This window comes from Pan paniscus, chromosome 7 (genome assembly GCF_029289425.2).
Source record: "Pan paniscus chromosome 7, NHGRI_mPanPan1-v2.0_pri, whole genome shotgun sequence".
NCBI lineage: Eukaryota > Metazoa > Chordata > Mammalia > Primates > Hominidae > Pan > Pan paniscus.
In genome coordinates, this window is record NC_073256.2 from 82230778 (window position 1) to 82258246 (window position 27469).

At 46.4% G+C, this 27469-nt stretch overlaps 1 protein-coding gene and 1 non-coding gene across 2 annotated transcripts; one reads left to right on the plus strand and one right to left on the minus strand.

Annotated features, from left to right (window-relative positions):
• Window positions 1-25522, plus strand: VXN (vexin). The gene is made up of 6 exons (XM_008956725.4): window positions 1-569; window positions 3294-3349; window positions 12401-12554; window positions 17116-17177; window positions 20557-20654; window positions 22911-25522. Exons 1-6 carry the CDS (start codon window positions 500-502, stop codon window positions 23092-23094), a joined length of 624 nt encoding a protein of 207 aa, XP_008954973.1. The 5' UTR covers window positions 1-499; the 3' UTR covers window positions 23095-25522.
• On the minus strand, window positions 8235-8341 carry LOC112440705 (U6 spliceosomal RNA). The gene has a single exon (XR_003028725.1). It is a non-coding gene; the product is annotated as a U6 spliceosomal RNA (small nuclear RNA).
• Window positions 25523-27469: the final 1947 nt, after the last annotated feature.

Here is a 27469-nt window from a genome sequence, read left to right on the forward strand (position 1 = left end):
CAAATTACTGAATATCCCGTTCTCCTGGAGGGGAGAAAAAAAAAAAAAAAGCCCCTTCATTTCTGAAATGAGAAAGGGAATTGCTGGTACCAAAATTCACGTTTCCTTTTTGGTGGAAATTCTCCAGCCAAGCTTGGCGCTAACAGAGTAGGCGATTTCACTTCGTCGTCACCTCACAAAAGGCTTCCAAATTCACTGCGGCAGACACCGCAAAATAAAAATGTTAAATACATCCTAGCTGGGAGGGGATTGAAGCCTCCAGGCTCAATCAAAGGTTTGCAATAATAGGATTCATTTAAAAAAAAAAAAAAAAAAAAGGACAGATGGGTTTAGAAAATGTTGCAGTGAAGACTGGAACGAGATGAGCTCATAGCACCAGCCTGTCTTTTGTGGACCCGCACAATGATCCCTGAGCCAGACTGGATTAGGATGCCTCGCGACTAGGGGTCCAGAGACAGAGGCCTCCAGTTCCCAGGCACTTCGGGAAGAGGAGGCTGAAATGATGCATCAGATTTACAGCTGCAGTGACGAGAACATAGAAGTTTTCACCACCGTGATTCCTTCCAAGGGTGAGTGAAATTGCCCTTGACTGTTTCCTTAACGTGGCATCTTAGGCAGGAGGGGAAGGACAGTCACGTGCTGCCTTACTACGGTTTATCCTCAGGTCTCTGGGGTCTGGTGGACTCTCGGTTTTGATGGTATTTGATTTTTTGGAGGGGGGAAAGAGGCACAAGGATAAACATCAATCACTGAGAAACAATCCATCAGAGGGAAGGGGAGAGCAGCTAAATACTCCCTGTCTCATTTAATTCAGTACCAACAGTCCAGTACACCAATGGAAGCGACAGCAAGCTATTGCTATCTTATGTCTTATGTTGTTTTCACCAACAAAATCCCAGGGTAGCTAGAGACTTTCATTTTTTCCAGTGAGCAAGTGGGTTCTGAAATGAGAACAGCTGGCTTAAAAGTATGATTTGTAACTGTGCCATGCAAAGTGCGGAGAAATACTCCCGGTGGCTGCTTGAAGTCCAGTGAAGCCGTCAGAGAGCGCCCTGACCCTGGGCTGGCTTGTCCACAGAACCCAGGGCCACCTTGCAAACTTAACCTGGAACTAATGCTGCCAGAGAATGCGACACGAGAATCTTGACTTTATAAGCTCTTGTGGTCCTCAGTGAACGGTGTTAAGGGCTTTGTGTGAGGGTTCTGATGACTCCAAGTGTCTGGTTCCTGAGGAGTTCCCTCAGCCTCTCCTAAGCATGGCCCCCTCTCCTGCCGCCTCTGTTCTCTGCCTGCGCTCCTGTCTTGCCCCCTCCCATCCACCTCCATGACTCAGGCTTAGCCCCTGGTCTCATTGTCAGCCTTGAATGAAGTAGGCTGGGTGTTTGCTGGTGTTGTGAGTCCACATTCAAACAATTCCTTTCTTCCCCTGTGTCAGCCGCTGACAGGGCCATTGCACAGTGGGGCAGGGAGAGATTCCGTTTGGCCACAAAGAGACAGCCTGCAGGACATAAATTAAGCTTTAGACATTTACTGCCAGATCCAGAGAGAGGGAAAAGAGCTGGGAGTCTGCTGCCCACGTGCAGGAGTTGGAATTCCCTCTGGAAACTCTGAAAGTCCAAGTTGACCCTCGGAATCAGCAGTTTCGCTTTTGGGTGGAACTCCTCTTACCCCTGGATGTTCACGGTGGCATTGATTCTAAGAGGGCACTACTGAAAATAACCTGAGTGTCCATGAAGAGGGGAATGGTTAAAATGTGGTGCTGTCATGCTGTGGAATACTATACAATGTCAACAGGAATTAACTAGATGTATGCATGTGAACATAGGTAGATCTAAGCATAATGCTGAGTGCCAAACAAACAGGCTGAAAAATTATATGTGTAAGATAGCATTTCTGTAAATTTGAAAATATAAACCAATACTATATATTGTTTATGGATATGTATCTAGAGAAAAATACAAAAACATAGACCAGAAAGATACAGATAAAATTAGTGATCTCAGTAGTCTTGGGAAGGTAGGGAAGGAGAATTAGGGAAGGGTAGAAAGAGAACCAAAACATCGCCTCTGATTTTGTATTTCTTGTGTATGAGAAGAAAACAAAGTAGAAGGAAATATGAAAATGTTACATGTGTTTATTTTCTATCATTTAGTTCCATTTACAAACTTTTTAAAGGAAGAAAAAGTCAAAATGAAGTGGTTAAGAGACTGCTGCCACTTCTGCACTGTGTGACCTTGGGCAAGCTACTTAACCTCTCTGGGCCTGAGTTTCCACTGCTGTAAATGGGAGAAACAACTTATCTTCCAGGATCATATGGGGAATAAATGAGTAAATATATAAAGCATGTAGAATAGTAGCTGGCATGTAGTAAGCACCATTAAATACATCACTTACAAAGTGATTTCCAATTTTATTTTGTATTTAGAATAATCAACATGATCAGTCAAAGATAAATATTTAATCTTATCTTTTTTTCCTTCCCATTTTCATTCATGGCCACTTCCTTGTGGTACAAGAGTAGCTACCTTGTGAAGTTGCTGTAAAACCTTTTCCCAACCAAGTAACATGTTTAATGGTTAATTTCTTTAAGCTTTTTTATAATTGTGGTAAAATATGCATAACAAAATGTACCATTTTAAAAACTATTTTAAGTGTACAGGTCAGTGGCATTAAGTCTATTCACACTGTTGTGCAACCATCACCCCCATCCATCCTAGCACTTCTTCATTATCCCAAACTAAAACTCTGAATCCCTTGAACACTAACTCATTCCCCCACTCTTCCAGCCACCAGTAACCACCATTCTACTTTCTGTCCTACAAATTTGGTTTTTTGTCCTTTTGTTTGTTTGTTTTTCTGTCTCTATGAATTTGACTACTCTAGGAACCCCATATTAAGAGGAATTGTAGACTATGTGACCTTTTGTGTCCGGCTTATTTCACTTAATACCATGTTTTCAAGGTTCATCCATGTGTGGCATGTATCAGAATTCCATTCCTTTTCAAGGCTGAGCAATATTCCGTCACATACAGACACCATATTTTGTTTATTCATTCATCTGTTGGTGGACATTTGGGTTGTTCCCAAACTTCAGCTCTTGTGAGTAATGCAGCTATGAACTTTGTACTCAAGCCAAGTAACATCTTCAATCGCAACAACCCTGTCTCTTTTTCCCATCCCCTCCTCTATGCCCCTGCCTCGCCACAGATTCAAACCTTCTCAGTGTTATTACTGTAGCTACGTCAGCCTCGCTGGTGTTGTCTAAAACCATTTCTTTCTCTCTGTCTTTGCAGTATCCAGTCCAGCCAGAAGAAGAGCCAAAAGCTCTCAGCACCTCTTGACCAAGAATGTAAGGAAACTTTAGTTTTGATGTTCTTTGGTTGACTTTCATTTAGAAAGCAATGCCAGGCTTCTTCTTCACTCTCCCTCCCCAGCTCTCAGTGGCCAGGAGGGTTTCAGTGTTCCATGTGGTGGATGCTGCACTCTCCGTTCTCCACTTAACCAAAATAATTGACAAATGTCAACCAGACACCAAGTGACCCTGAACTGGACCACTTATTCTGCCATTTTCTCCAGGCACAGAGAGTAAGCCTTGTTTTATGCACACTTTTTTTTTTCTTGTTTAAACAGAGTTCACGATGTGGACATAGCATTCCTGATCTAGGTGTTTTCCTATTGTTGGCATTCATAATGTTCCATTTTTTTACTATTATTAATAGCACAGCAATGAATGTATTTATATAAAATACTATTTTTTTTTGAGATGGAGTCTCTCTCTGTCGCCAGGCTGGAGTGCAATGGCACAATCTCTGCTCACTGCAACCTCCGCCTCCAGGGTTCAAGGGATTCCCCTGCCTCAGCCTCCCAAGTAGCTGGGACTACAGGCGCACGCCAGCACGCCTGGCTAATTTTTTGTATTTTAGTAGAGACGGGGTTTCACCATGTTGGCCAGGATGGTCTCGATCTCCTGACCTCATGATCCATCTGCCTTGGCCTTCCAAAGTGCTGGGATTACAGGCACGAGCCACTGCTCCTGGCCAAAATACTATTCTTTCGGATTAATTCCTCAGAGCATAGGCCTCAAAGTAGAAAAAACAGGTAAAAGGATAAGAACGATTTCATCCATCCATCTACTCCTTCATCAAATATTTGCATTCCTACTGTGTGTGACAAACATTGTGCTAGATGTAGAGAATTGTGATTTGCTCAAACTAGTTCTTTTTACAGTTTTGTCACATACTGTCAGGAATTCTGAACAATTTGGGGGCTTCCAGTAATGCTTGTCCATTTACCACCAACATCACCAGCATTGGCTTTCCTCTTTTTGTATTATGTTTTGCTGCTTTAACATGCATATGCATTACTCTAAAATTAGTTTACATGTCTTTAGAGCCTAATAATGCTGTGCAATTCCCATTTTATATATAAATTTCTTTACATAAAACTGGCAATACATCTTTGCACTTCTTTAAAGTTGAAACTGAGTAGTCTCCTCTTGATTGTACTGGAGTTTCTATTTCTATGACAATTTTTCATAGGATAGCATTTCAATTTTTGAAGTATCTCAATTTTCAAAAGCCTATTCTCCATTAAGAATTTTTCCAACTGGGCACTGTGGCTTACACCTATAATCCCAGCACTTTGGGAGGTTGAAGCAGGAGGTTAGCTAGAGCCCAAGAATTCGAGGCCAGCCTGGGCAACATGAGAACCCGACTCTACAAAAAAGTCAAAAAATTAGCCAGGCGGCCAGGCACAGTGGCTCACGCCTGTAATCCTAGCACTTTGGGAGGCTGAGGCGAGCGGATCACCCGAGGTCAGGAGTTCAAGATCAGCCTGGCCAACATGGAGAAACCCCATCTCTACTAAAAATACAAAAATTAGTTGGGCATGGTGGCGCATGCCTGTAATCCCAGCTACTCAGGAGGCTGAGGCAGGAGAATTGCTTGAACCTGAGAGGCAGAGGTTGCAGTGAGCCAAGATTATGCCACTGCGTTCCAGCCTGGGCAACAGAGCAAGACTCCGTCTCAAAAAAAAAAAAAAAAATTAGCCAGGCATGGAGCTATGCTCCTGTTGTCCTAGCTACTTGGGAGGCTGAAGTGGAAGGTTCATGTGAGCCAGGGAGTTCGAGGCTACAGTGAGCCATGGTCATGCTACTGTACTCCAGCCTGGGCAAACAGTGAGACCCTGCCTCAAATAAAAAAATAATAATAATGTCCTTTGAATGAGATGGAGTTTTACTAGTTGTTGTTTCTATATAACTTGTACATATACTATACATGTAAATGTATACATGTATATAAATGTATTACCTTTTTATTTCCAAAAGCAGTATATGCTATATAAAATTTTATACAATACAGTAGTCCCCCCCTTATCTGCAGGAAATATGTTCCAAAACCTCCAGCAGATGCCTGAAACCACGGATAGTACTGAACCCTGTATCACTATGTCCTTTAAATCTTTTGTGTGTGTGTGTGTGTCCTTTAAATCTAATAACCAAGATGGCTACTAAGTGACTAACAGGTGGGGGTTGTCCACAGAATGGAGACCCTGGACAAAGGGATGATTCATGCCCCAGGAGGGGCCATGCGGATTGGTGTGAGATTTCATCACACTGCTCAGAATGGTGCAAAATTTAAAACCTATGAAATATTTCTGGAATTTTCCATTTAATATTTTCAGACTCTACTTGACCAAGGGTAACTGAAACCATAGATGAAAGGGACTACTGTATACTATCAGCAAATCCTGAGAAGCTGCAGAAGACAGGGGTTAGGTATGTAGACTTCAGAGTCAAATGGCCTGGGTTTAAATCCCAGTTCTATCCATTTCTAGCTATGTGACCTTGAGCAAGTTGTTTAGCTATTGTGGAACTCAACTTCCTTAGCATTAAATGAGGATAATAAGAGAACATTTCTCAAGGACCATGGGAAGGAGCAAATGATTTTTTTTCTTCTGCAACAAAAGCCATATTTATTGTTTTATTTTTTTCTCTTTTTTTTGGCAAATGATTTAATGCATATAAAATATTTAGTCCAGAGCCTGACACATATAAGCATTCAATAAGTATTGGGTTGGTTTTTTTTTTTTGGTTTGTTTTTTTTTGGGGGGGGGGGTACAGGGTCTCACTCTGTCACCCAGACTGGAGTGCAGTGGCGTGGTCTCAGCTCACCACAGTCTCGACCCCCAGGGCTCAAGTGATCCTCCCTTCTTAGCCTCCCAAGTATCTGGGACTACAGTCATGAGCCACCACACCCAGGTAATTTTTGTACTTTTAGTAGAGACAGGGTTTCACTATGTCACCCAGGTTAGTCTCAAACTCTTGGACTCAAGTGATCCACCTGCCTCTGCCTCCTCCCAAAGTGCTGGAATTTGCAGGTGTGAGCCACTGTGCCCAGCCAGTTTTGTTTTTTTGTTTTTTGTTTGTTTGTTTGAGACACAGTCTCACTCTGTCGCCCAGGCTGGAGTGCAGTGGCACCATGTCAGCTCACTGCAACCTCCGTCTCCTGGGTTCAAGCAATTCTTCTGCCTCAGCCTCCTGAGTAGCTGGGATTACAGGCACCCACCGCCATGCCCAGCTATTTTTTTAAATATTTTTATTAGAGACGGAGTTTCACCATGTTGGCCAGGCTGGTCTCGAACTCCTGACTTCAGGTGATCCACCCACCTCGGCCTCCCAAAGTGCTGGGATTACAGGTGTGAGCCACTGCGCCTGGCCCAGGTTTTTTTGTTTTTTTTTTGTTTGTTTGTTTTTAAGTGAAAAATTTCCATATATTAACCTATATTATGCCTTATTGTCTGATAATGTACTGCTTTGCAATTTGCTTTTTTCTCTTAATAAATCTTGAATATCTTTCTATGCCAATTCATCTGTATAGCTCTACCTTATTCTTCTTTTATATACACGAACATTTTTAAATCTTTATTTATTATTATTATTATTATTGATAGGGTTTTGTCATGTTGCCCAGGCTGGTGTTGAACTCTTGGGCTCAAGCAAACCTACTGTCTCAGCCTCCCAAAGTGCTGAGATTACAGGCCTGAGCCACTGTGCCTGGCCTACCTCATTCTTTATAGCGGCTGTATAATACAACATTGTATGAATGCTCTATAATTTTTTTTACCCAAACCAAACCTGAAGTTTTCTAGATTCATTATTTAACCAAATTATCGATAAATAGGGTTCCCCACTTTTTCTATTAAACAATGCCACAACAAATTCTTGAACATATTTTTATGTTCTGAAATGATTCCAAGGATAAATTCATAGATATGAAAATCCTAGGCCAAAGGAGATACACGTTGAAACAATTTTATAGCCACTGACAAATTCCTAGCAATTACATTTTAAAATACCTTTTCCAGAACAGCTGAGCCTATACTTTGTGGCATCATTGTTGTTAGTCTTTGACAATCAGATAGGTAAACATATCCTGTTTAATTTTATTTCTATAATTATTGATGTGATTCTTCATCTTTTCATAGATGTATTGATCATTTCAACATTTTTTTCCCCTACGGTTTCTTACTCATGACTTTTGCCTATATTTCTCTCAGTTATATGCCTTTTTCTTATTTTAGATTTAGGGGGTATGTGTGCAGGTTTTTTAGATGAGTATATTGCATGATGCTGAGGTTTGGGCTTCTAATGATAGCATCGCCCAAGTAGTGAACATCATACCCAATAGGTAGTGTTTCCACCCTTTCCCTCTTCCCTTCCTCCTCCTTTTCGGAGTTCCCAGTGACTATTAGTCCCATCTTTGTGTCTGCCTGTACCCAATATTTAGCTCCCACTTATAAGTGAGAGCATGTAGTATATAGTTTTCAGTTTCTGTTCTGTGTTAATTTGCTTAGAATAATATCCTCCAGCTGCATTGCATCCATGTTGATGCAAAGGACTTGATTTTTTTTTTTTTTTTTTTAAACAGAGTCTCACTTCATTGCCCAGGCTGGAGTGCCATGGTGTGATCTCAGCTCACTGCAACCTCCGCCTCCTAGGTTCAAGCGATTCTCCTGCCTCAGCCTCCGAGTAGCTGGGACTACAGGTGCCCGCCATCAGGCCCAGCTAATTTTTTTTGTATTTTTAGTAGAGACGGGGTTTCACCATGTTGGTCAGGCTGGTCCCAAACTCCTGACCTCAAATGATCCGCCCGCCTCTACCTCCCAAAGTGCTGGTATTACAGGTGTGAGCCACCACACCCAGCCAATTTTGTTCTTTTTTATGGCCGTGTAGTAAAAATACAGAATACTTCATGAATTTGCGTGTTACCCTTGCACAGTGGCCATGCTAATCTTCTCTGTATCATTTCAATTTTAGTGTATGTGTTGCTGAAGCAAGCACTATATGCCTTTTTCAAGAACCTTTTGTATGTTAAGAAAGAGAAGGGTTTTTAATGGATGGAAAATTTGCTTGTAGGGCAACTGATTCTGATCCTTCTCATGGTCCCTGAAAACTCAATCCCAGAGTCCAGAAGGAAAATGCTCCCAACTTTCAAGGAGCAATGGGTGAGGTGTTCTCAAAAATGGAAAGAGAAGGGGTTGTCTGTGGGTAATTTGGAGTTTAAGAAAGTTTCACCACAGATCTTTCAGTCTTTTGGTCAAGAAGTTTGGCTCTTGTCTTCCCATATTCAGTCTTCCTCCAGGTGGACAGCACAGGAGTGCTCTCTGGCTTTTTGCACTTTCCTCTGAATTTCTAATTTCCCCTAACAGTTTAGCTTAGCCCAGCCTCTGCTTGTAAAACTCAGCCCCAGCCACACAGACCATTCAAATTAGAAGAGAGGCAAGGTCTCTTAGTCCACCTCCTACTTTTGCAGATGGGAAAAGTGAGTCCCAAAAAGGAAAGAATTGTCTCTGGTCTCTTGTGTCCCCAACCAACTGACCCTTGGCTTCCCTTTGAGTCTTTGTCTTCTCCAACTTGGTGATCTAAAAGCAATTGTGATTGATTATCTTGGTGAGGAAAATAATTCTTATTTTGCAACTGTACCATATTTACAACTTCCTATGTCCTCAAATTTGTATTTCTATCTCTTCTTATCCCTTAGACTACCATGTGAATGGATGTCAGCTTCCTTCTTCTCAAATACCTCTTTCCTCCCTGAGCAATCCTTAATGTCAGCTTTCCTTCCTCTCTGACTCCTCTTGAATTGTATTTCTTCCAAATTCAAGGCAAAGCCTCACACTGTTCCTTCTCTAGACGGCCTCTCCAGTCTTTAATTTTTTTAATTCTTAGACAATTTTATGGACATTTTGACCATCCTGATGCCCACTATCATAGGAGTAACTCAAGGGGATAAACTTACACAAAGGTGTGGGTCAGTTAAGCCTTCTGGCATGGAGCCACGACAATGAAGATTCGTGGCCCCTTCAGAATAAGCAGGCGGTCAGCCATTAGAAAAGATGGATAAATGAGATTGCAAAGGTCACATTCTTCTCAGATTTCAAGCTTGTAAGGAGGAATATATGTGGGGTTCTCCTGATTTTTTGAAATGCACAGAGCGCCGTGCACAGTGGCTCGCACCTGTAATCCTAGCACTTTGGGAGGCCGAGGCAGGTGGATTGCCTGAGGTCAGAGTTTGAGATCAGCCTGACCAACATAGTGAAACCCCATCTCTACTAAAAATACAAAAATTAGCCAGGCGTGGTGGCAGGCGCCTGTAGTCCCAGCTACTTGAGAGGCTGAGGCAGGAGAATTGCCTGAACCCAGGAGGCAGAGGTTGTGGTGAGCCAAGGTCATGCCACACTGCACTCCAGCCTGGGCGACAGAGTGAGACTCCGTCTCAAAATAAACAAAAAAAGAAAAAGAAAAAGAAAAGAAATGCACAGAGCAACCAATTGCACTTGCACTTGTAAATTCCTATCTGGATGTAGGCTGTTCTTCTTCCTTTTTTTTTTTAAGACGGGGTCTCACTCTGTCCCCCATGCTGGAGTGCAGTGGCATGATCAAAGCTCACTACAGCCCCCACCTCCTGGGCTCAGGTGATCCTCCCATTTCAGCCTCCCAAGTAGGTGGGACTACAGGCATGTGGCACCAAACCCAGCTAGTTTTTGTATTTTTTTGTAGAGACAGGGTTTTGCCATGTTGCCCAGGCTGGTCTTGAACTCCTGGGTTCAATGATCCGCCACCTCATCCTCCCAAAGTGCTGGGATTACAGGCATAAGCCACTGCGCCCAGCCTGAATGTAGGCACTTCTATATTCAGGTTTACCAAGAGCACCCACTTAGGAGGCATGAAACCATGGTTCTCATCCTGGCTCTGTCCCTTACAGTTCTGTGGTCTTGAGTAAGACACATGGCCTCTCTTGGCCTCAGTTTCCCTATGTATAAAATTAGGCTAGAATTGGGCTAGAACATTTCTGTGAATCCCCTCAGCCCCAAAGCATTGTGATTCTCTATTATCTCCGTCTTCTTGACTGTCTTTCTAACTGTCTATCAGCGATCTAGGTGACAAATAAGGAGAAGTGTGAATCAAAGACGTCAGCAGATGGGATCCTGAGGCTTGTGTGTTAGCCTGTGTCTTCTGCTTTTCCTATCTTGACCTCTCTATGACCAGCAAGGAAGTATTACTTTATTGTGGTAATGCTTGTTACTCTAATACATTCCCCAACTTCAGCTGGCAGTTTGCTGACCTAAGAAAGGAAAATTCCAGCATTCAACCCTTATCTCTCCTCCTCCCTGCTATTAACATCCCATACCACCATCCTAATTCTCTAATCTTGCTCCTATACTCAGGATGCTAAAGAGCCTCTACTCAGACCAGTGTGTTCTAAGACCATCAGCAGCAAGCCCAGACTGTGTCCTATAGACCAGAAAATAAACCAGGCTGTCAGGAGCCTCTCAGGAGGCCACATCCCATCCATTCAGCCGTCTGTTCCCTGGGACGGGCCTAACACACTGAGCTGCAACCATCTCAGAGCCTCCATTATTGTGGAAAATGAGAACCAAGTATCAGGCCCAGCTAAGAAACAGGAAGGCTCAGAGCTGGGCTCTTCTCCTCTTTCATTTCCTGCTACTGGCATCCTTTGGTGGGCTGGAGAAGAGGAGGCACTGTCCCCAGTCGCGACCTGGGAAATAACTGGCCTCCTTGCCACCCCCAGGAAACCTCCTACATCCATCTGGCTGCTGGGCTGAGCAGCTAATGCCACTCCACTCTCTCCCTCCCCATTCTCCCTCCCCACTGTGCAGAGAAGAGATGGGGAGGTGGTGGTTCTTGTTCCTGAAAGGGAACATTTGTCTCCCTTTCAGAGAAGGAAATATTGGAAGGCAGCGGCAGTCTTCCTGTGGACTCCAGGCTTCACATCCTGCCTTACTTCCTCCTTCTACAAAGTGGGTCTGAAAACTCCACAGCAGCCCTCACTCCTCCTCTCCGAGAGCGATGCTGAGAGAATGAAAATAAAATCAGGAACAGCTGTGATGAAAGGGCTGCCCACCTCCGCCCCCCCACCCCCAGAATGAATGACCCAGTGTCCTGCCTATGTATAAACATGCAGGATCGAAGCCCAAACTACCAAGATTCCCCTTCACGACTCTCCATAGTAAGATAAAATGGCTACTATTTGTCTCAAGTTTTTACACTTAAATTATCTCAATGATTTAAGTATTTTTATTACAATTTTTTCCAAAAAATACCATTTTTAAGGCCCATTTTGGTGGACTCTAACAGAGTAATTTCCCAGTATAACTACTCAGCAGGTGGTGATGACTGAAAACATTTTAGCATTGGGACCTTTGTTCCGGCTTATCAAGATTTCCGTGCACAGAACCACACACAGTGGAAATTCATCTCCCAGCTCCACCCTGACCCAGGCACTCTACACTGGGAAGTGGGGACGCGGGTAGGAGAGCACCCCGTGCCCCCTGCTCCATTTTGCCAGCAGCTTCTTTATTTTTAAAAATCTGAGACTAAGTTGGGCCTGAGCCCTCTCCCTAGGTCTTCGCTCTGCTAGAGCATCCAAAAAGTTGTCCTCTGCATGAACAAGGGCGTTGTCCACTCAGCTACAAAGACTGTAAGACCTCGATCTCCAGAACTGTCCTGTTTCATTGCCTGTCCTGTTGTCAAAACACGTCAGGCGACCGGGCAGCTGGCCTGCCCGTATCTCTGGCCTGATGGCCCAGGCTCCTGACCCTGTGAAGGGCCTGCTGTTGAGGAACACCCCTGCCCGCTCCAGAACCCTCATTTGCTTGCCCCATGGCACCATTTGGCAGTCTGAAGTCAAATAAAACAGTCACTTCTGGCCGGTTTCCTGCCCAGATTTTGTCGCTGTTCCTAGAATTCACTGGAATCAGGAAGGATCCAGAAACTCCCTCGACGCGAGCTCCATCTGCAAAGCTCCTGCCCTGGGGTTCCATGGGTCCCTAGGCCCGAGCAGAGGAGTGGGCTAACCGCGTTTCCCCCGCCCGGCAGGTGGTGATCGAGTCGGACCTGTACACGCACCAGCCCCTGGAGCTGCTGCCCCACCGCGGAGACCGCAGGGACCCTGGCGACCGCCGCAGGTTTGGGCGGCTCCAGACCGCGCGGCCGCCCACAGCCCACCCGGCCAAAGCCTCTGCCAGACCCGGTACGTGAGTCCCGGCCCCAGCTCCCCGCACCTCCCTGGGCGCAGAGACCCACTCAGAGCCACCACAAGCCCAGGTCAGGGCAGCGTTGGCGGTGGCTGCGGCCTCAATCGCGCCAGGTGACCAAGCACCTGTGCTTTCCCAAGTAAATGCTGTTTCCACCACAAAAGCACCTGCTCTCAGGCCTCACCTTAGCCTCACACAGCATCTTCTACCTATAAAACAGTCACTCCTAGGTGTGCGTAATGAGCAAAGATGCTCTTATCTCATCTTTTTTTTCTTTTCTTTCATTGAGACAGGGTCTCACTGTGTTACCTAGGCTGGAGTGCAGTGGCAGCAATCACGGCTCACTGCCCTGGGCTCAAGCCATCCTCCCGCCTCAGCCTCCCTGGGACTATAGGTGCACAGCCACCATGGCCAACCAATTTTTTTTTATCTTTAAAAGACGGGGTCTTGCTGTGTTGCCCAGGCTGGTCTCGAACTCCTGAACACAAGTGATCCACTGGCTGAGGCCTCCCAAAGTGCTGGGATTACAGGCATGACCCACTGAGATGGGCTCTTATCTGCTGTCTTGCTCCACAGGAGGCCCTACTGTATTCTAGAGAGAGTGTAAATCAGAATGCTCTGGGGGAGAGAAAATCATGACCCATGAAGCAAAGGAGGATCACATGATTTATTTAACAGAGAGAGACTGTGTGTGTGTGTGTGTGTGTGTGTGTGTGTGTGTGTGTGTGTGTGTGTGTGTAAAATTGTACAGGCTCTTCATAAACTGCCATCATAAAATCTTACCATTCTAAATTTGAATAACCTAAACAACAATCTATAACAAGAATGTAGAAGTAAGTTTGTCCTGAAAACTGGAAACATTATAGTTTTACCTTGGATGCTATTTTTTTTTAATGGCTTCCACCCCAAGCAGATAACCAGGAATCTGCCTCTAGCCCACCCAAGTCTATGGTGGTATTGTGCCTTTAATTGCTGGTTTAGGTTATTTCTATTATGCCCACAACCTAAAGTTATTCATATTTTAACTCCAAAAATACACAATAGAAAGTCCAGGGTGTCCTTCTGAAAGCCTTCGGGCGTTGGCAACTTTGCATATTATAAGGACTGAAATAAGACTCTACTGCGTATAGTCCCTTCCTCCATCCATCTTTGAGTTTTCCATTTGTAGATGCTAGACCAGGCCACCAAGATTTCTTTGATTGCTAAGAACCTAATCCTGCTCCTCTGATCCTTTGCGTAAGAACTCATACATCAAGCTATATTCTCTATTAAGTGGTTACATACACGTATATGTATGCAGAGTTTGAAAGCATTAGGAAAACCACAATCTGCCTTGCAAATTAAGACGAGATAGATTTTTCTCTGTGTCTATATATAGGTGGGTGGGTGGGTGGGTGGGTGCATGTGTGTGTGGAAAGAAGAGACAGAATATTTATCTTTTCTATAAAACCATAAAGTGAATTTAGAGCCATGCTTCTCAAATTTTAATATGCAAAAGAATCACCTAGGAATCTTATTTTTATGCAGATTCAAATTTAGTAGGACTGGGTAGGCCCCAAGATTTTATGTTTCTAACAAGCTTCCAGATGCTGCTGCTCTGGGCACAACATATTGAGCAGCAAGGATTTAGAGAGGATCTAATGTGGTGGTTCTCAAAGTGGAGTCCCAGGAGCAGCAGCAGCAGTCTCTGGAAAATTGTTGGAAATGCAAATTTTATTGAATTAGAAACTCCAGGTTTAGGGAACATTAATCTGTATTTTAACAACCCTCTCCCCACCATCCCGCACTGCCTCCGCCCCACGTGATTCTAATGCACCCTGAACGTAGAGAGCCTCTGATTTACTGTAACTGCCCCTCTGCCAATTTCCAGAAGAAACCGAAACCATAGAAACTGTTTGACCTACCCAAGGTCGCATTGCTTGTGAGCAACAGAGCCAAGATTGAATCTCAGGTCTTTTGATTCCCTAGCTAGTGCCTCTTCCCCACAGGGAATGTCTTTCCAACTGTCTAGTTTTAAGGATCACTTTCATTCCTTTCTAAGTAGTTTGTGGAAGCTTGGGCTGCCTGAGTCAGTCTTTTATTCTGAAAGACAAGAGCAATAAGTTATGATATGGAGAGAATCTGCCCAGCACGTGACAGTCAGCTCATGCAGGAAATATGCCAGCGAGGTTTCAAAAAAAGAGAGAGAGAGAGACTGAGCTGGGGATTGGTTCAATTCCTTCACCTCCTCCAATCTGATAGATTCCAGAGTGGGTGGGAGGGAGGGAATGTTTCTGAGTCAAAGCCAGACCATCCTCCTGTCAAGAAAGGTGCCTGTTTCCAGGGAGCTCAGATTTTGGAACTGCTTTTTTCCTGGGCCATAGAAGGCACCTGGACACAGTAGCCATCTCACCTGGGAGAAAGATGCTCTGGGGAATCTTGGGAATTGTAGGAACTCTAAATGCAGAGACCTGACTGAGAAACTCTCAGGTGCCTGGAAATGGGGCAGTCCCCAGTCCTGGGCCTGGGAGAAGTGGCTGCCTCCAGGACTTCTTCAGAGATGTCCTCAGGCACCTCAGAACCAACTTGTTCAAGCCTTTCCTCTTTTCTCAGTGGGGGCCATTATCCACCGTCCCAGCAAGTCCCCGGGATGTTTCCCCTAATGCCTCCTTGTCCTCCCCACACCTTCGACATGAAACACTGACGGCATCCACTCCTAGGTATTTCTCTCCTAGCCCTCTTGGTACCTACCTTGAGCCACCCTGGCTCCCACTCCCTTCATCTCGGCTGTGTAGAGAACATCGTCAGTGAAGGGCCCAGCCTCCAGCCCCTCCCACCAGGCTACCAGAGAGGTCCACTTGGAGCAGAAATCTGCCCCTGTGCTCCCTCAGCTTTAAGTGCTGTGTCCGTTCCTGGCCCCTGCCCTCCAGACCACACTGACCTCTCCAAGGCTACCTCCTATGACACCCCTGTCCCCACCGTTCTATCACGTAGAACAGCCCTGAGCTGGGGGTAGTTCTGTGACAGCTCCATGATATCCTGCTTCCCAGCACTTTCCCTGACACTGTTCTCTCAGCAGATTGCCTTCCCTGTGTCTCTCCACCTGGCAAACTCCACCTTCTCCTAGCCGGGGTAGAGGGTTACTCAGTCAAGCCTCCTTAACCCTGCAAGACCACCCAAAGTCAGTTCGCTACTCCCTAAATCACCCTTACCTGGCTTCATCATAACTGTTATGTATCTCTAAAGCCTCGTTTCCTTGACTAGAAAGTGCAGACTATTCCAAACCAGCCTGGGCAACATGGCGAAACCCTATCTCCACAAACAAAAATTAGCCAGGCGTGGTGGTGTGCACCTGTGGTCCCAGCTACTCTGGAAGCTGAGGTAGGAGAATTGATTGAGCTCAGGAGGTCAAGGCTGCAGTGAGCCAGAGATTACGCATGCCACTGCACTCCAGCCTGAATGACAGAGTGAGACCCCATCTCGAAAGAAAAGAAAGATTGTGGTGAGGATTAAATGAGATAATAATTTTACGGTTTATGCTCAGCACAGTGCCTGGCGTACAGACAAAAATGTGAGCTGCTATTATTATTAGTTACGCCAGGGCTCCATTCATTATAGTTTAATCTTGGTAGTCTTGTAATACTTGATTTTATTTGCATTGAGGTGTTTTCTTGTGGAAGGGGAGTTATTTCTAGATGCTGTAGTACAATCAGATGGGGCTTGTCCTGGGACATCTGCCCCCAGAGAGACCTGTGCTGAAAGCCAGCTTTCCCCTACGTTTTATCAGCTACCTCAGCTCAACACTTGAATCCTTAGAAGCTTCAGAGTAAAAAGTACCCAGAATTAGGTTGGGGCATCAGGAATAAAGGCATTAGAAAGAAAGTTCTCTAAGGTTCTCCACCCATACATCTCGTAAAGCCAGTGTCCCAGGATTCTGATCTGATACACTCCAGTCCTTCCATGTTATGGGGCTGCACTTCCTTCCCAGCACAGGCATGACTTCTCTGCTCATTTTTAGAGGGGTGTCCACAGCACCGTGTTAAATAACTGATCCCAGCTATAAAGACTTAATTCCAAGAACCTGTTTAACCTCTTGTGATCTGAGGCCTTGGGAAGGAAGGAAGAGCTGAAGGCACATTCTGAGCACCTACTGCATGCAGACACAGTGCTAAATGATCCACATGTGTGATCTTATTTTTAAATAGACTTTATTTTTAGAGCAGTTTTAGGTATACAGCAAAATTGAGCTGAAGGTACAGAGGTTTCCCATATATCTCCTGCCCCCACACACAAGCACAGCCTCCCCCCATCAACATCTCCCACCAGAGGGATATGTTTGTGATAGTCAATGAACCTACATAGACACACTGATCTTATTTAGGCCTTAGTTCCAGCTCCCCTAGAAGAGTGACAGTTGCCTTGTGGCCTGACCCTCCTGCCTGGTTTTGCTGCTTGGTACAAAGGCCTTTAGAAATTCCCTGGCGTGGTTGATTGGCTAACAAGGTAATTGATGCAGGGCCAGTGGGAGGCAGAACACAGAGTACCACTGAGTAATATCTCCTCTGTTCAACATTGCAGTGGGGATTTCTGAACCCAAAACATCAAATCTGTGTGGGAATCGAGCATATGGAAAATCTCTGGTAAGTAAAATAAGCCTGCTTAGTTGTATCTGTTGTGCATTAAACTTCTGGTCATGTCTGATTCTCCTGTGCCATGAAGAGAGACTCAGTGTTCTTTGTTCCAGGCCTGAGGATTATTAGAAAAGCATAACTGGCAGTTCTTTGCTCCCAAAAGCTCTCGGTTGGCCCTAATTTGTACCCTTGTGGAATATCCCTGGCTGCTTCTCTCTTTCTTGTGAGAAATTCCGCTCTTAGGCAAACAAAAGAAGCTATTATCCAATAGACATCTTATACATGGTGAGGGGTGGGGGCAGGAGGGAGTGGTTTCTATCACAGGACCCCACCAGGTGGAAATGCCTGACTAATTCCCAGGCACAGCCACAGGGGAAAAGAGAGGTGAGGTTCTCAAGCACTATGAAACACAAAACACCAGTGTCTTAGTTAGCACAGGCTGCTGTAAGAAAATACCATAGACTGGGTGGCTAAAACAACAATTTCTCACAGTTCTGGAGGCTGGGAAGTCCAAGATCAAGGTGCCAGCAGATTCAGTGACTGGCGACGGCTCTCTTTCTGGCTTGCAGATGACCACCTTCTCACTGTGGGTTCACATGGCCTTCCCTCTGTGCATGTGGGGAGAGGGAGATACCTGGCATCTCTTCCTTTTCTTATAAGGGCACTGATCTTATCATAGAGTCTCCACCATCGTGACCTCATCTAAACCTAATCACCTCCCAAAGGCCCTGCTCCCAATACCATACATCCAGGACTAGGGTTTCAACACCTTGTAGGGGGCTCCGGAACAAGCATTACCCACTCAGACTGGTCTGAGTCAGGCCGAAATGACCAAGCTTTTATGTTCCCTTCTCACTCCATCAAGGCATGTGGGCTGTCCCAGGAAGGGTGTGACCTTGACAAGGTGGCCCTCTACAGCCAAGCCCACCTGAAGGAGCTAAGAGCTTTCTGCTACCCACCCTGCTGTCCTCCCTCCCACAGCTGGGCAGCTGTCCTTCCTTGAAGGGGATGGGGTGGCACATTTTCAGGCCTATCAGTACATCTCCCTCATCTCTGGGCAGGAATGTCGGGTTCCCTCTCGGTTAGCAGAGTCAGCAGTGGCTGGAGGTGAGGTCAGCTCAGGCATCCTAGACTCTTTGAGTATCCGCTGTCACGATCCATAGGTGGTGCAATGTGAGAACCGGAAGAGACCCAAGTTATTGTGCCAGGCCCTCATCGTCACAAACAAATTGGACAGAGATATGGGTGCTTCGCTCCTGGTCTGGGCAGGAGACCTAATCCAGGGAATCTCATTTAGGTCATCACTATTCTAGGAAAACCACACACAGGGCTGTTTCCCCTTCCCCAACCTGGTACTTAGGGGAAACCAGGAGGTCTGGGCAGTTGATGTCAAGGGAAGATTATCAGGCTATGACAGCTCCAACAGCTGCCCTCACCTGAGCCAGAGAAAAAGCAAGGTCAAGAGGAGGCAGGTAGCTTATGATCTTTGACTGCCTGGCCCCAGCCCTTAAGCTGGCCTCAGACAGTGCCCTTGGCAGACAGGCAGTGACAGCAGGAGTCCAGAGGAAGCTGGGAGGGGATAGGGTGGTGATGGGGATGTAGTTACAAAGCGGGGGAATAAGAATGAAGAGGAAGAGGCCAGGCACAGTGGCTCACAGCTGTAATCCCAGCACTTTGGGAGGCAGAGGCAGGTGGTCACCTGAGGTCAAGAGTTTGAGACCAGCCTGGCCAACATGGCGAAACCCCATCTCTACTAAAAATACAAAAATTAGCCGGGCGTGGTGAGCCATGCCTGTGATCCCAGCTACTCGGGAGGCTGAGGCAAGAGAATCACTTGAACACAGGAGGCAGAGTTTGCAGTGAGCCAAAATCTGCCACTGCACTCCAGCCTGGGCAACAAGAGCGAAACTCAGTTTCAAAAAAAAAAAAAAGAATGAAGAGGAAGAGGAGGCAGCACAACAGACCCTTCCTCAGGCCTGGAGACAGTGGGGCTAGGGTCTCACAGCTTATCAGAAATCTGTGACCCCAGCATGGGAGAGCAATCCAGGGCCCACACAGCTAAATCCAAGTCAGTGCGAAGTGTGCTGGGTGAGATTGGCCTAAGGAAAGGGGAAAAGAGTGGGAACAAGTCCTTTCACCCAGAGATAAGGGGGTGCAAGAGTTCACCGGCCCATGGCATAATGGGAAGGAAGCGTTTGGACGGACCACAAGGTGGCACAGCAGCTCTGCCCACAGTCGGCCAGCTTGGGGTGGGAGGAGGGGTGAAGAAGGTGCCCTTGACCGGGAATTTCCAGCAATTTTAGGAATGTGGTGACTTGAAGCCTTGGATAGGGCTTAGGGGGAAGAACACAGCACAGAGTGTGTCTATTGTCTAAGCGGCCTCTGGACTTAGCCCTGTTTAGGCCATTGGTTAATTTTCAGTTAACTCTCCATGTTCCTGAGTACTTGTCACTCCTTTGGGAGGGCTGAGGAGGGCTGCCAAGGGGTCCAGTCCCAGACCCTGTTACCCACATAGACACTCAGTGCTGTGGGGACCTGAGGACAGAGAAAGATCAACTTGGGCCACCAGCCTCAGGGAAGGCTTCCTAGAGGAAAGCCTTGAAGGGGAGACAGATGAGGCCTCAAGTCAGAGGGTGAAGGAGGAGATGTTGCTGTGCCAGCATCAGAGAAGGGAGCACCCGCTGCTGGGAGCGGAGCTACTGACACACACGGGACCAATGGGAGGCCGAGCTGCGTAGATAGAGGGCGTCCTGTGCTGAGGAGCCTGGAGGAGCAGCTGCAGAGTCAATCTGCCCTGCAAGGTGGGTGGGCGGGGTTGGAGTGCCTTATGCTTCTACAGTCCAAGGAGGGGCATGAGGAATGTGGTGGATCTGGTCGGAAGCAAGGAGGTCCGAGGTCACTGTCCCTTGAAGGCTGCAGCGGAGGAAATGGAGAGGCTGGGCTGGCCCTACCCTACGTAGCCTAATCAAAGCAAGAATCTGCAGGATTTAGTAACAAACTGGACACCAGTGATGATGGAGGTGTGAGGGTGGCAGTGGCCATATAAGACTGAGCTGCGCGGTCTCCAGTTTCTCGTTTCTCTCTCCTGAGTTTCTCTAGGTCAGTGGCTCAAAGTGGAGTCCCAGGGCTAGCAGCACCAGCACACCTGGGGAATTGTTAGCAATGCAGATTCTCAGGCCCACAGCAGACCCGCGGACTCAGAAGCTGGGGTGGGGCCTGGCACTGTTTATCAAGCCCTCCAGGGCAGTCCCACACCTGCTGAATGATGAGAACTATGCCCAGGTGGTGGTGGTTCCATTCAGTCACCCCCACTTGCAGACAGCCTCAGTCAGAGCCAGAGTGGGAAGGCAGATGCATCCTCACACTCCCTCCCGCTTCCTCATGACAGATACCGCCAGTGCCCCGGATCTCAGTGAAAACTTCGGCCTCTGCCTCATTGGAGGCAACAGCCATGGGCACAGAGAAGGGAGCTGTTCTGATGAGAGGGTAAGTGCTGCGTCTCTGGCCCCACCGCCTGTGGCCTCCCACTGTCCTGATCCTTCCTTCCCCAGAAGAGCACCAGGCCGCCTGGTTGACAGACCCTCGAGAGGCCAACACAAACCCATGCCAGCTGCAAATTATCTTTTAATGAGGCCAATAATCCTGGGTCTCTGCAGCGCCTCATCAACTGTTTCCCTAGGATTAAGCAGGAGGGTTTTTCATGGTTTCCACTTCATTAACGCCACTCTTTAGGCTTGGAGAAGTCATTTGGGAGGTTTTTTGGTTAATTAGATGAATGTAATCACGAGCCATATTCCGAACCTCCCATAGGCATGCAGGTGTCAGAAATATCTCATGAGTAAGTTCAAGATCCCCTGCCCACCGGTTAAGAAGTGTGTCAAGTACAAAGGTTTCAAACCACACTTGAAACTGCAGTGTGACTGCTCGCTTTCATCCAGAACCGGCAGCTAGGGAGGCAGGAGCGGATAACCCCCGACACCCCTCAGTGACACTGCTTTCTGCCTTGTACCAAGACAGTGAGTCTTCAACTCGATTCAGCACATACCTGTATGCCCCAGACTACATCCTCCACACCGCAGGCAGCAGAAAAGGCGTTTCAGGGTGGCGAAGGGTTGGGTTATTTTCTCAGATCTGCTTTCTAGCCTGGAACTGCCACCAACCCACCATGACTTCAGGCAAGTTATTCAGCCTTCCTGTCCCCATCTGTTCAAAAACAAAAAGGTAAAACAGGAATCACAGGGGGTACCCATCTTAGGGGGTTGTGGTGAGAATTAATTTTTTTGTTTTTGTTTTGTTTTGTTTTGAGAGGGGGTCTCACTCTGTCACCAGGCTGGAGTGCAGTGGCGCAATTTTGGCTCACTGCAACCTCTTCCTCCGGGGTTCAAACAATTCTCCAGCCTCCCAAGTAGCTGGAGCTATAGGCGCCCGCCACCACGCCCAGCCAATTTTTGTATTTTTAGTAGAGATGGGTTTTTGCCATGTTGGACAGGCTGGTCTCAAACTCCTGACCTCAAGTGATCCGCCTGCCTTGACCTCCCAAAGTGCTGGGATTACAGGCATGAGCCTCCACACCTGGCCTGAGAATTGAAAGAGATAATATGTGGAGAGCTTAGCACAAGCTGTTGTCAACGTGTTTCAGGAGACTTACCTAGTAGTTGGGAAGCTATGCACTTGGGAACATGTTGGATGCAAGCAGGCGGGGCTCCAGACTACACTGTCAGCCTGAGCGCTGCACACTTTGAAAGCACTGGGAGGTCAGAGCAAGAACAGGCTAGTGGGGAGCACTTCTGAATGACAGAAGATTGGCTAGAAAGAATTATAAAAACCAAGTCATGTGTTACTCAATGTATGGGGACTTAATTGAAGAAAACAAACAAAAAAAATTTTCTTTGATTCTATTATATCCAATAAATATCCAAAAAGATTGGATCATATTTATTTTACCTTGATGAGGTACAATTTTTAAGTGGCAATAGCTGTTGCTGGCTGCCGGTGTAAACCAGCAAAAACTTCACTGTGCCGTGACAGAGGCCAACCTTTCAGTCCACGTGGCTGCGTTGCAAAGGGTTCTAAATGGCTCCCTTCTCTCTAAACTCAGTCATTGTCATTTCAATTTGTTCCTGGACCCTAGTTACAGAAAAGAAAATTAAGCCCACCATTTCTTTCACCTAAGGGGAGCAGGGGTTAAGGCATGAACACATGTCGAGGCCCACAATGTGCCAGATGCTTCACTCTCTCATTTACCTCCTCCAAAAAGCCCCATGAGTTAGATGAGATTATCCCCATTTTGCACATGAAGAAACTGAGGCTGGTAAAGGTTAAGTCATTTGCCTGAGGTCACACAGCAGATGGGAAGCAGGATTCCATCCCAGACCTCATGCTCTTTCAATAGCTACTGTTTGGGGACCTGTCCTTTCCAGCAAGTTTGTTCACATAGAGGCTGAAGGGGTAGGGATGCAGAGCCTTTGGCAAGACCAGACCCAGAGCAGGGGGACAGGAGCAGAACTTGAAATCCCATGAACCAGTGTGTTCAGGGTCACCTCCTCCATTCATGCCATGGGAAGCTTTGCCCAAGGGAAGACATTCCTGTGAGGGTCCCAACAGTGACCTGACAGCTATGTGGATCCCGGTCACGGAGGAGGAGCAGAGGAGAGAGAGCTCTGGCCACTCTTCTCGAGGGCAAAAATGAAGTTTGGCTTGTGAGCGGACCACCCTCCCCACCCACTCCTGGCTTTTCTTTAGATCCAGACATCTCAAGAAGATGACTGAAGAGTATCCAGCCCTTCCCCAAGGAGCGGAAGCCTCTCTACCACTGACGGGCAGTGCTTCCTGCGGCGTCCCCGGCATCCTCCGGAAAATGTGGACAAGGCACAAGAAGAAGTCTGAATATGTGGGAGCCACCAACAGCGCCTTTGAGGCCGACTAAAGGTGACCCTCTTCAAGTGCCGTGTGTTGGCCAAGGTTCCCCGGGCAAGAGGAAAAACCTTCAGGATTGAAACTGAGCCACACGCACCTCTGCTAGTAGCTGGTCCAAACCCATTATCCTCCCTCACTCATTGATTACCCTGGGATAGGGCACAGGAAAGAAATGTCCCTCGAAGGCAATATAAAACTGCCCCTTCTTAGAATTGCTAAAGCGATTGGTCTGAAAGTGACTTTGGGAGGTCATAAAGTTGGTATCTCTATCTTTAAGCAAAAAATTAAACTTTCCCAGCTCATTTTAAAGACCTCCAAGGAAGGAAAAAAGCAATTCCTCTGTCTTCCTTGTGAGTTGCTCTAAAGTGTGTGATTTTCTAGTGTAAATTGACTTTGAGGCACTTGTAAACACAATGGTTCTTACTGTTTCCATTACTGCATTTACTTCACCTTGACAAGGTACAATTTTCAAGGACAAAGCACTATATATAAAGTTAGTAGTTCTAATATCCACTTGAGAGTATACTCAAGATTGATTTTCATGGCCATTTGGCATGATTGCATGAATTCTCTATTCTTTTATGTGCAGTTTTTCTATAGAAAAACATTAAAAGTTAAATGTTGACTGCTAATGTTTTCTGAAGTGGCATAGTCTAGTGGAATCAATAATCCCTTGCTTTGGTATAATAATTTGAACTTTTGAAAGTGCTTTCTCATCCGTTATCTCTTATCTTCACAAAACCCCTGTGGAAGAAAGCACAATTATTCCCAATCTGCAGAGGGGGAAATGGAGGCCTTCAGAGATTACAGGACCAGATACCAGGTAGTGGAACCAGACAGCAGGTCCTTAACTTCTCTCCAGTGGACTCCCTGCTTTGCCTACTCTCTAGCAACTGACTTGGGGAAGTTTTTAAATGGTGAGAGTGTGTCTCTGGGGGCAACCATTGAAAAGAAGACTCTGATATGTTGGAACAAGTAAGGGATTTGAATGAAATACACTATTATATCTTATATGTTAGCTTGAACCAGAAAAAGTTGACATTTTTGTAGGTCAAAAACAATTGAGCATCAATTTCATATGGTTCAACCTCATATATGATACTATGCTTTTCTTCTATCAATGAAAATGTCATCATCAATTCCATTGTCAACATTAGTAGCCTTAAAACAATAACATAATAATAATGATGATAATGATACTTATAGCTATCATCTATTAAATGCCTATGTTTCAGGCATGATACTAGGCAATTTACATATATCATCCTAATCTTTCTAAAAACTCTATTAGGTGGCCCTATCCACTTAATAGATGCCAATTCAAAGAGGTTAAATGATTAGACTAAGGCACCTAACTTATGTGAGTGTCAGGCTTCAATGCCTGTGTTTGAGCTACTCCTTCACACAAAATAGTCCAGAACATAGAGAAGGACCAAGGTTAATAAATGATTTTCATCCCAAACACTAAACATGATTGATGGGTAGAGGCTGCCCGAAGTACTGTGTAAAGATGGAATCTGAGATAGAAGAATGCAGTGGTCAATTAGTAATGCTTGCCCATGGAGGGATTAGTGACACATGCCTTGTATATTTGTCATCTGTGGCCTAAACTCTGCCCCTGAAGGTTTGTTTTCTAATTCAGAGGTTTAAATTAATCTAGCCCACTTAATAAAACCAGAGATCCTATGGGAAATTTAGCCTAAGACAGTGCTGGAAATTGCCATATGTTGATACAAAGAAGTGTTTGGCCACATTACAGGTCTCAGACTCAACTGCTATGTGTGACTGCCGCTCTGTGCCTATGTCTTGCTTTTTTGCTGAGTTCCCTGTTTCCATATCTCCAGGTGAACCATAAGAAGGCAGAGGGTGGCTGAGAGGCCTGGGCCTCTGGGATTCCACCTTGCTATCTCTGCTCTTCAACCATTGTTTTAGACTCTGAACACCAGATCCTCATATCTGAAAGTGATTTGGAGACCTGGGCATCAAGTGCTCTTTTAAGAAGGGGCTATCCCAGAGGACTGTTCAAAAGTCTTATTCAATAGAGATGTTGGAGTCCAGAACAAAGTTAGGGAGCAAACCAGTAACCTATGCTGGTCGTAACAGAGGATCCTAGAATTATGTTTGTTTTTAAGACAGGATTTTGCTGTGTTGCCCAGACTGGTCTCAAACTCCTGGGTTCAGGAGATCCATCCTCCCACCTCAGTCTCCTGAAAGCTGGGATGACAGGCACATGCCACCACACCTAGCTCCTTACAACCATTTATTTTAACTTATTTCATTTATAACTGGTATCTTTCATTTGTATGTGGCAGCTAGAGATTTATATAGGATGGAAGTAATTTATTTTTAATTTAAATATTTCATGTTGAACTGTTTGCCTTGTATGGAATATTTTACTTGGCCAATTCAAATAAAAATAAAGTCAGCTTTGTTTGTGACATTCATGCACCACCGTAAGAGCATGCCTGAGGATCCCTTGTTGAATAAAAGAGGCGACTTTCACGAAGGGAAAGAATTAGGAGCCTGTACCTCACTGCTCCTTTAAATGAGAGGGATGGTAAGAAAGAACCCAGCGTGTTCTTTCCATCCTAAGGCAAAGTCTGGTTTTGATATTACGGGCACTGCTCAGCAGTTAACAGGAGGGTCACTTCTGTCAGGGCCTGGACTGGCCTGACCTGTCCCCCCTGGGCTCAGCCTCCTCCTGCTGATGCTGACTCCTTGGTCCCCACCATAAGCCCCAGGGGATCCAGTGGTTATTGCCAGCCTGCTAGTCTCTCACCCTTGATGGGAGGAAGATGCAACCTTCCTGCTCTGTGCCCACCTCTTGTTCAGCCTCGCTAGAGACTGCCCCCATGACTCATGTCACAGCCACTTGCAGAAGGACGCCAAGGCTCGCTGCAGCAGGCCATCCGGGAATGACCAAGCCTGGAGTCTTCTCGAGCCAGAGGCAACAGGGTTTCCAGGACATTTAGGGTAATAAAATCGCCTCTGTTAGGACCCAGTCCAGTCAAATATTTCTGTTCTTACTTGAGCACTCACTGTGGCGGTTCCCCCACCCCACCCAGCACTCAGGTTGTCTTTTGAGCTGGCAGATGGGCAGTGGGTAGGAAAAGCAGCACCAGCCAGAGCCTGACTTTAAAAGGAATCATGTGACACGTTGTCGCCTTGAAATTGGCAGAGACCGAAGGACAAGCAAGGAAAAAACACAGGCAGAAAGATGACTCTCCTAAGGATTAGAATTTGCATTGAGTTTTGCAAACCACTGAGAGCTTTGTGATTGAATCCATCACCACAATGCACAGCAAGAAGGCTCTCGTTCTGCAGACCAGGCCACATGCCTAGAAATTTATTTAAAATTTTTGTTACTTTGGACCTGGGACAAAATTCATACCTTTTAATACCCTTGGTCGGGAGGGAGCAGGGAGGGTGAGAAATGGCAGCAGAAGGAGCCTGACATGCAGCAGGTCATCCGTTGGGTAGCCGAGCTGCACCAGCCACGTCCCTATGTCCTCGTCAGGGAGCCAAGCCAAGAGGATCCCACTGCCCCCATTGTGGGCCCTTCCCACACCCCTCAGACTTCTCAGAACCTGGGCAGTTCTGGAGATCCAAGTGCCATCTCCCCAGGCCTAGGCTGGCCCCTTGGAGCACAGTTGCCATAAGGCTCATCTGCCTTCCCCAGAAAAGTTGCCCAGAGGAGCCCAAAGGGGGATAGGAGGGGCCTCACTTTTCCAGGAAGGACCAGGATCTGGACCCTGCCTGGCCCCAATTAGGCAGGAGTACCCAGAATTCTGAGCAAATGCTGACCAACGCTTTGGACTGGATCCACAGAGAAGCACACTGAGTTTTCTATTCAGCTGCCTGAGCCCTGGGCATTCTTCAGAGAGAGTCCCCAGTTCATCTTCAACCAGACTCCTCCGAGCTCAGGATTCACCTCAGTCAGGCAATTGAATGATTGGCACAGGGTCTGGGGACATCAGGAGTTAATCAGCAGCCCCCAGTGGACAAGACACAGCTATTTCTAAAATCACAAATGCCCCAGTGACTGTTCCAAGTGTGACCACACTTCCCAGGTGACAACATTCAGATAAAGGCAAGCAGGAAAGCAAACAGTGGGAATGGTTTTATTGCCTCGCCAGGACTAGTTTGGCCACAACAAACCCTGTTGAGGGTAGGCTTGCTCTCAGTTTCTCAGTGTCTTCACCCACACCCCACAGTCCCCCATCTTCCCTGTTCAAAACACACACACACCCCTTTTCTTTCTGTTCCTTTCCCTGGTTTCCCCCATATTCTGCTCCTTGACCTCTGGCAGGGCCTGAGCCCTCACCATGTCCTCTGCCTGCCAGGGCTCCCACCTCCTCCTTCCCACTCGGGGCCTCCGTCCTGGG

Coding starts and splice junctions, on each gene's coding strand:
- VXN (XM_008956725.4), top strand. CDS start 500: ATGATGCATCAGATTTACAGCTGCAGTGACGAGAACATAGAAGTTTTC. Junction 3,350..12,400: donor AGCACCTCTTGACCAAGAAT/GTAAGGAAACTT, acceptor CCCGCCCGGCAG/GTGGTGATCGAGTCGGACCT. Junction 12,555..17,115: donor CAAAGCCTCTGCCAGACCCG/GTACGTGAGTCC, acceptor TCAACATTGCAG/TGGGGATTTCTGAACCCAAA.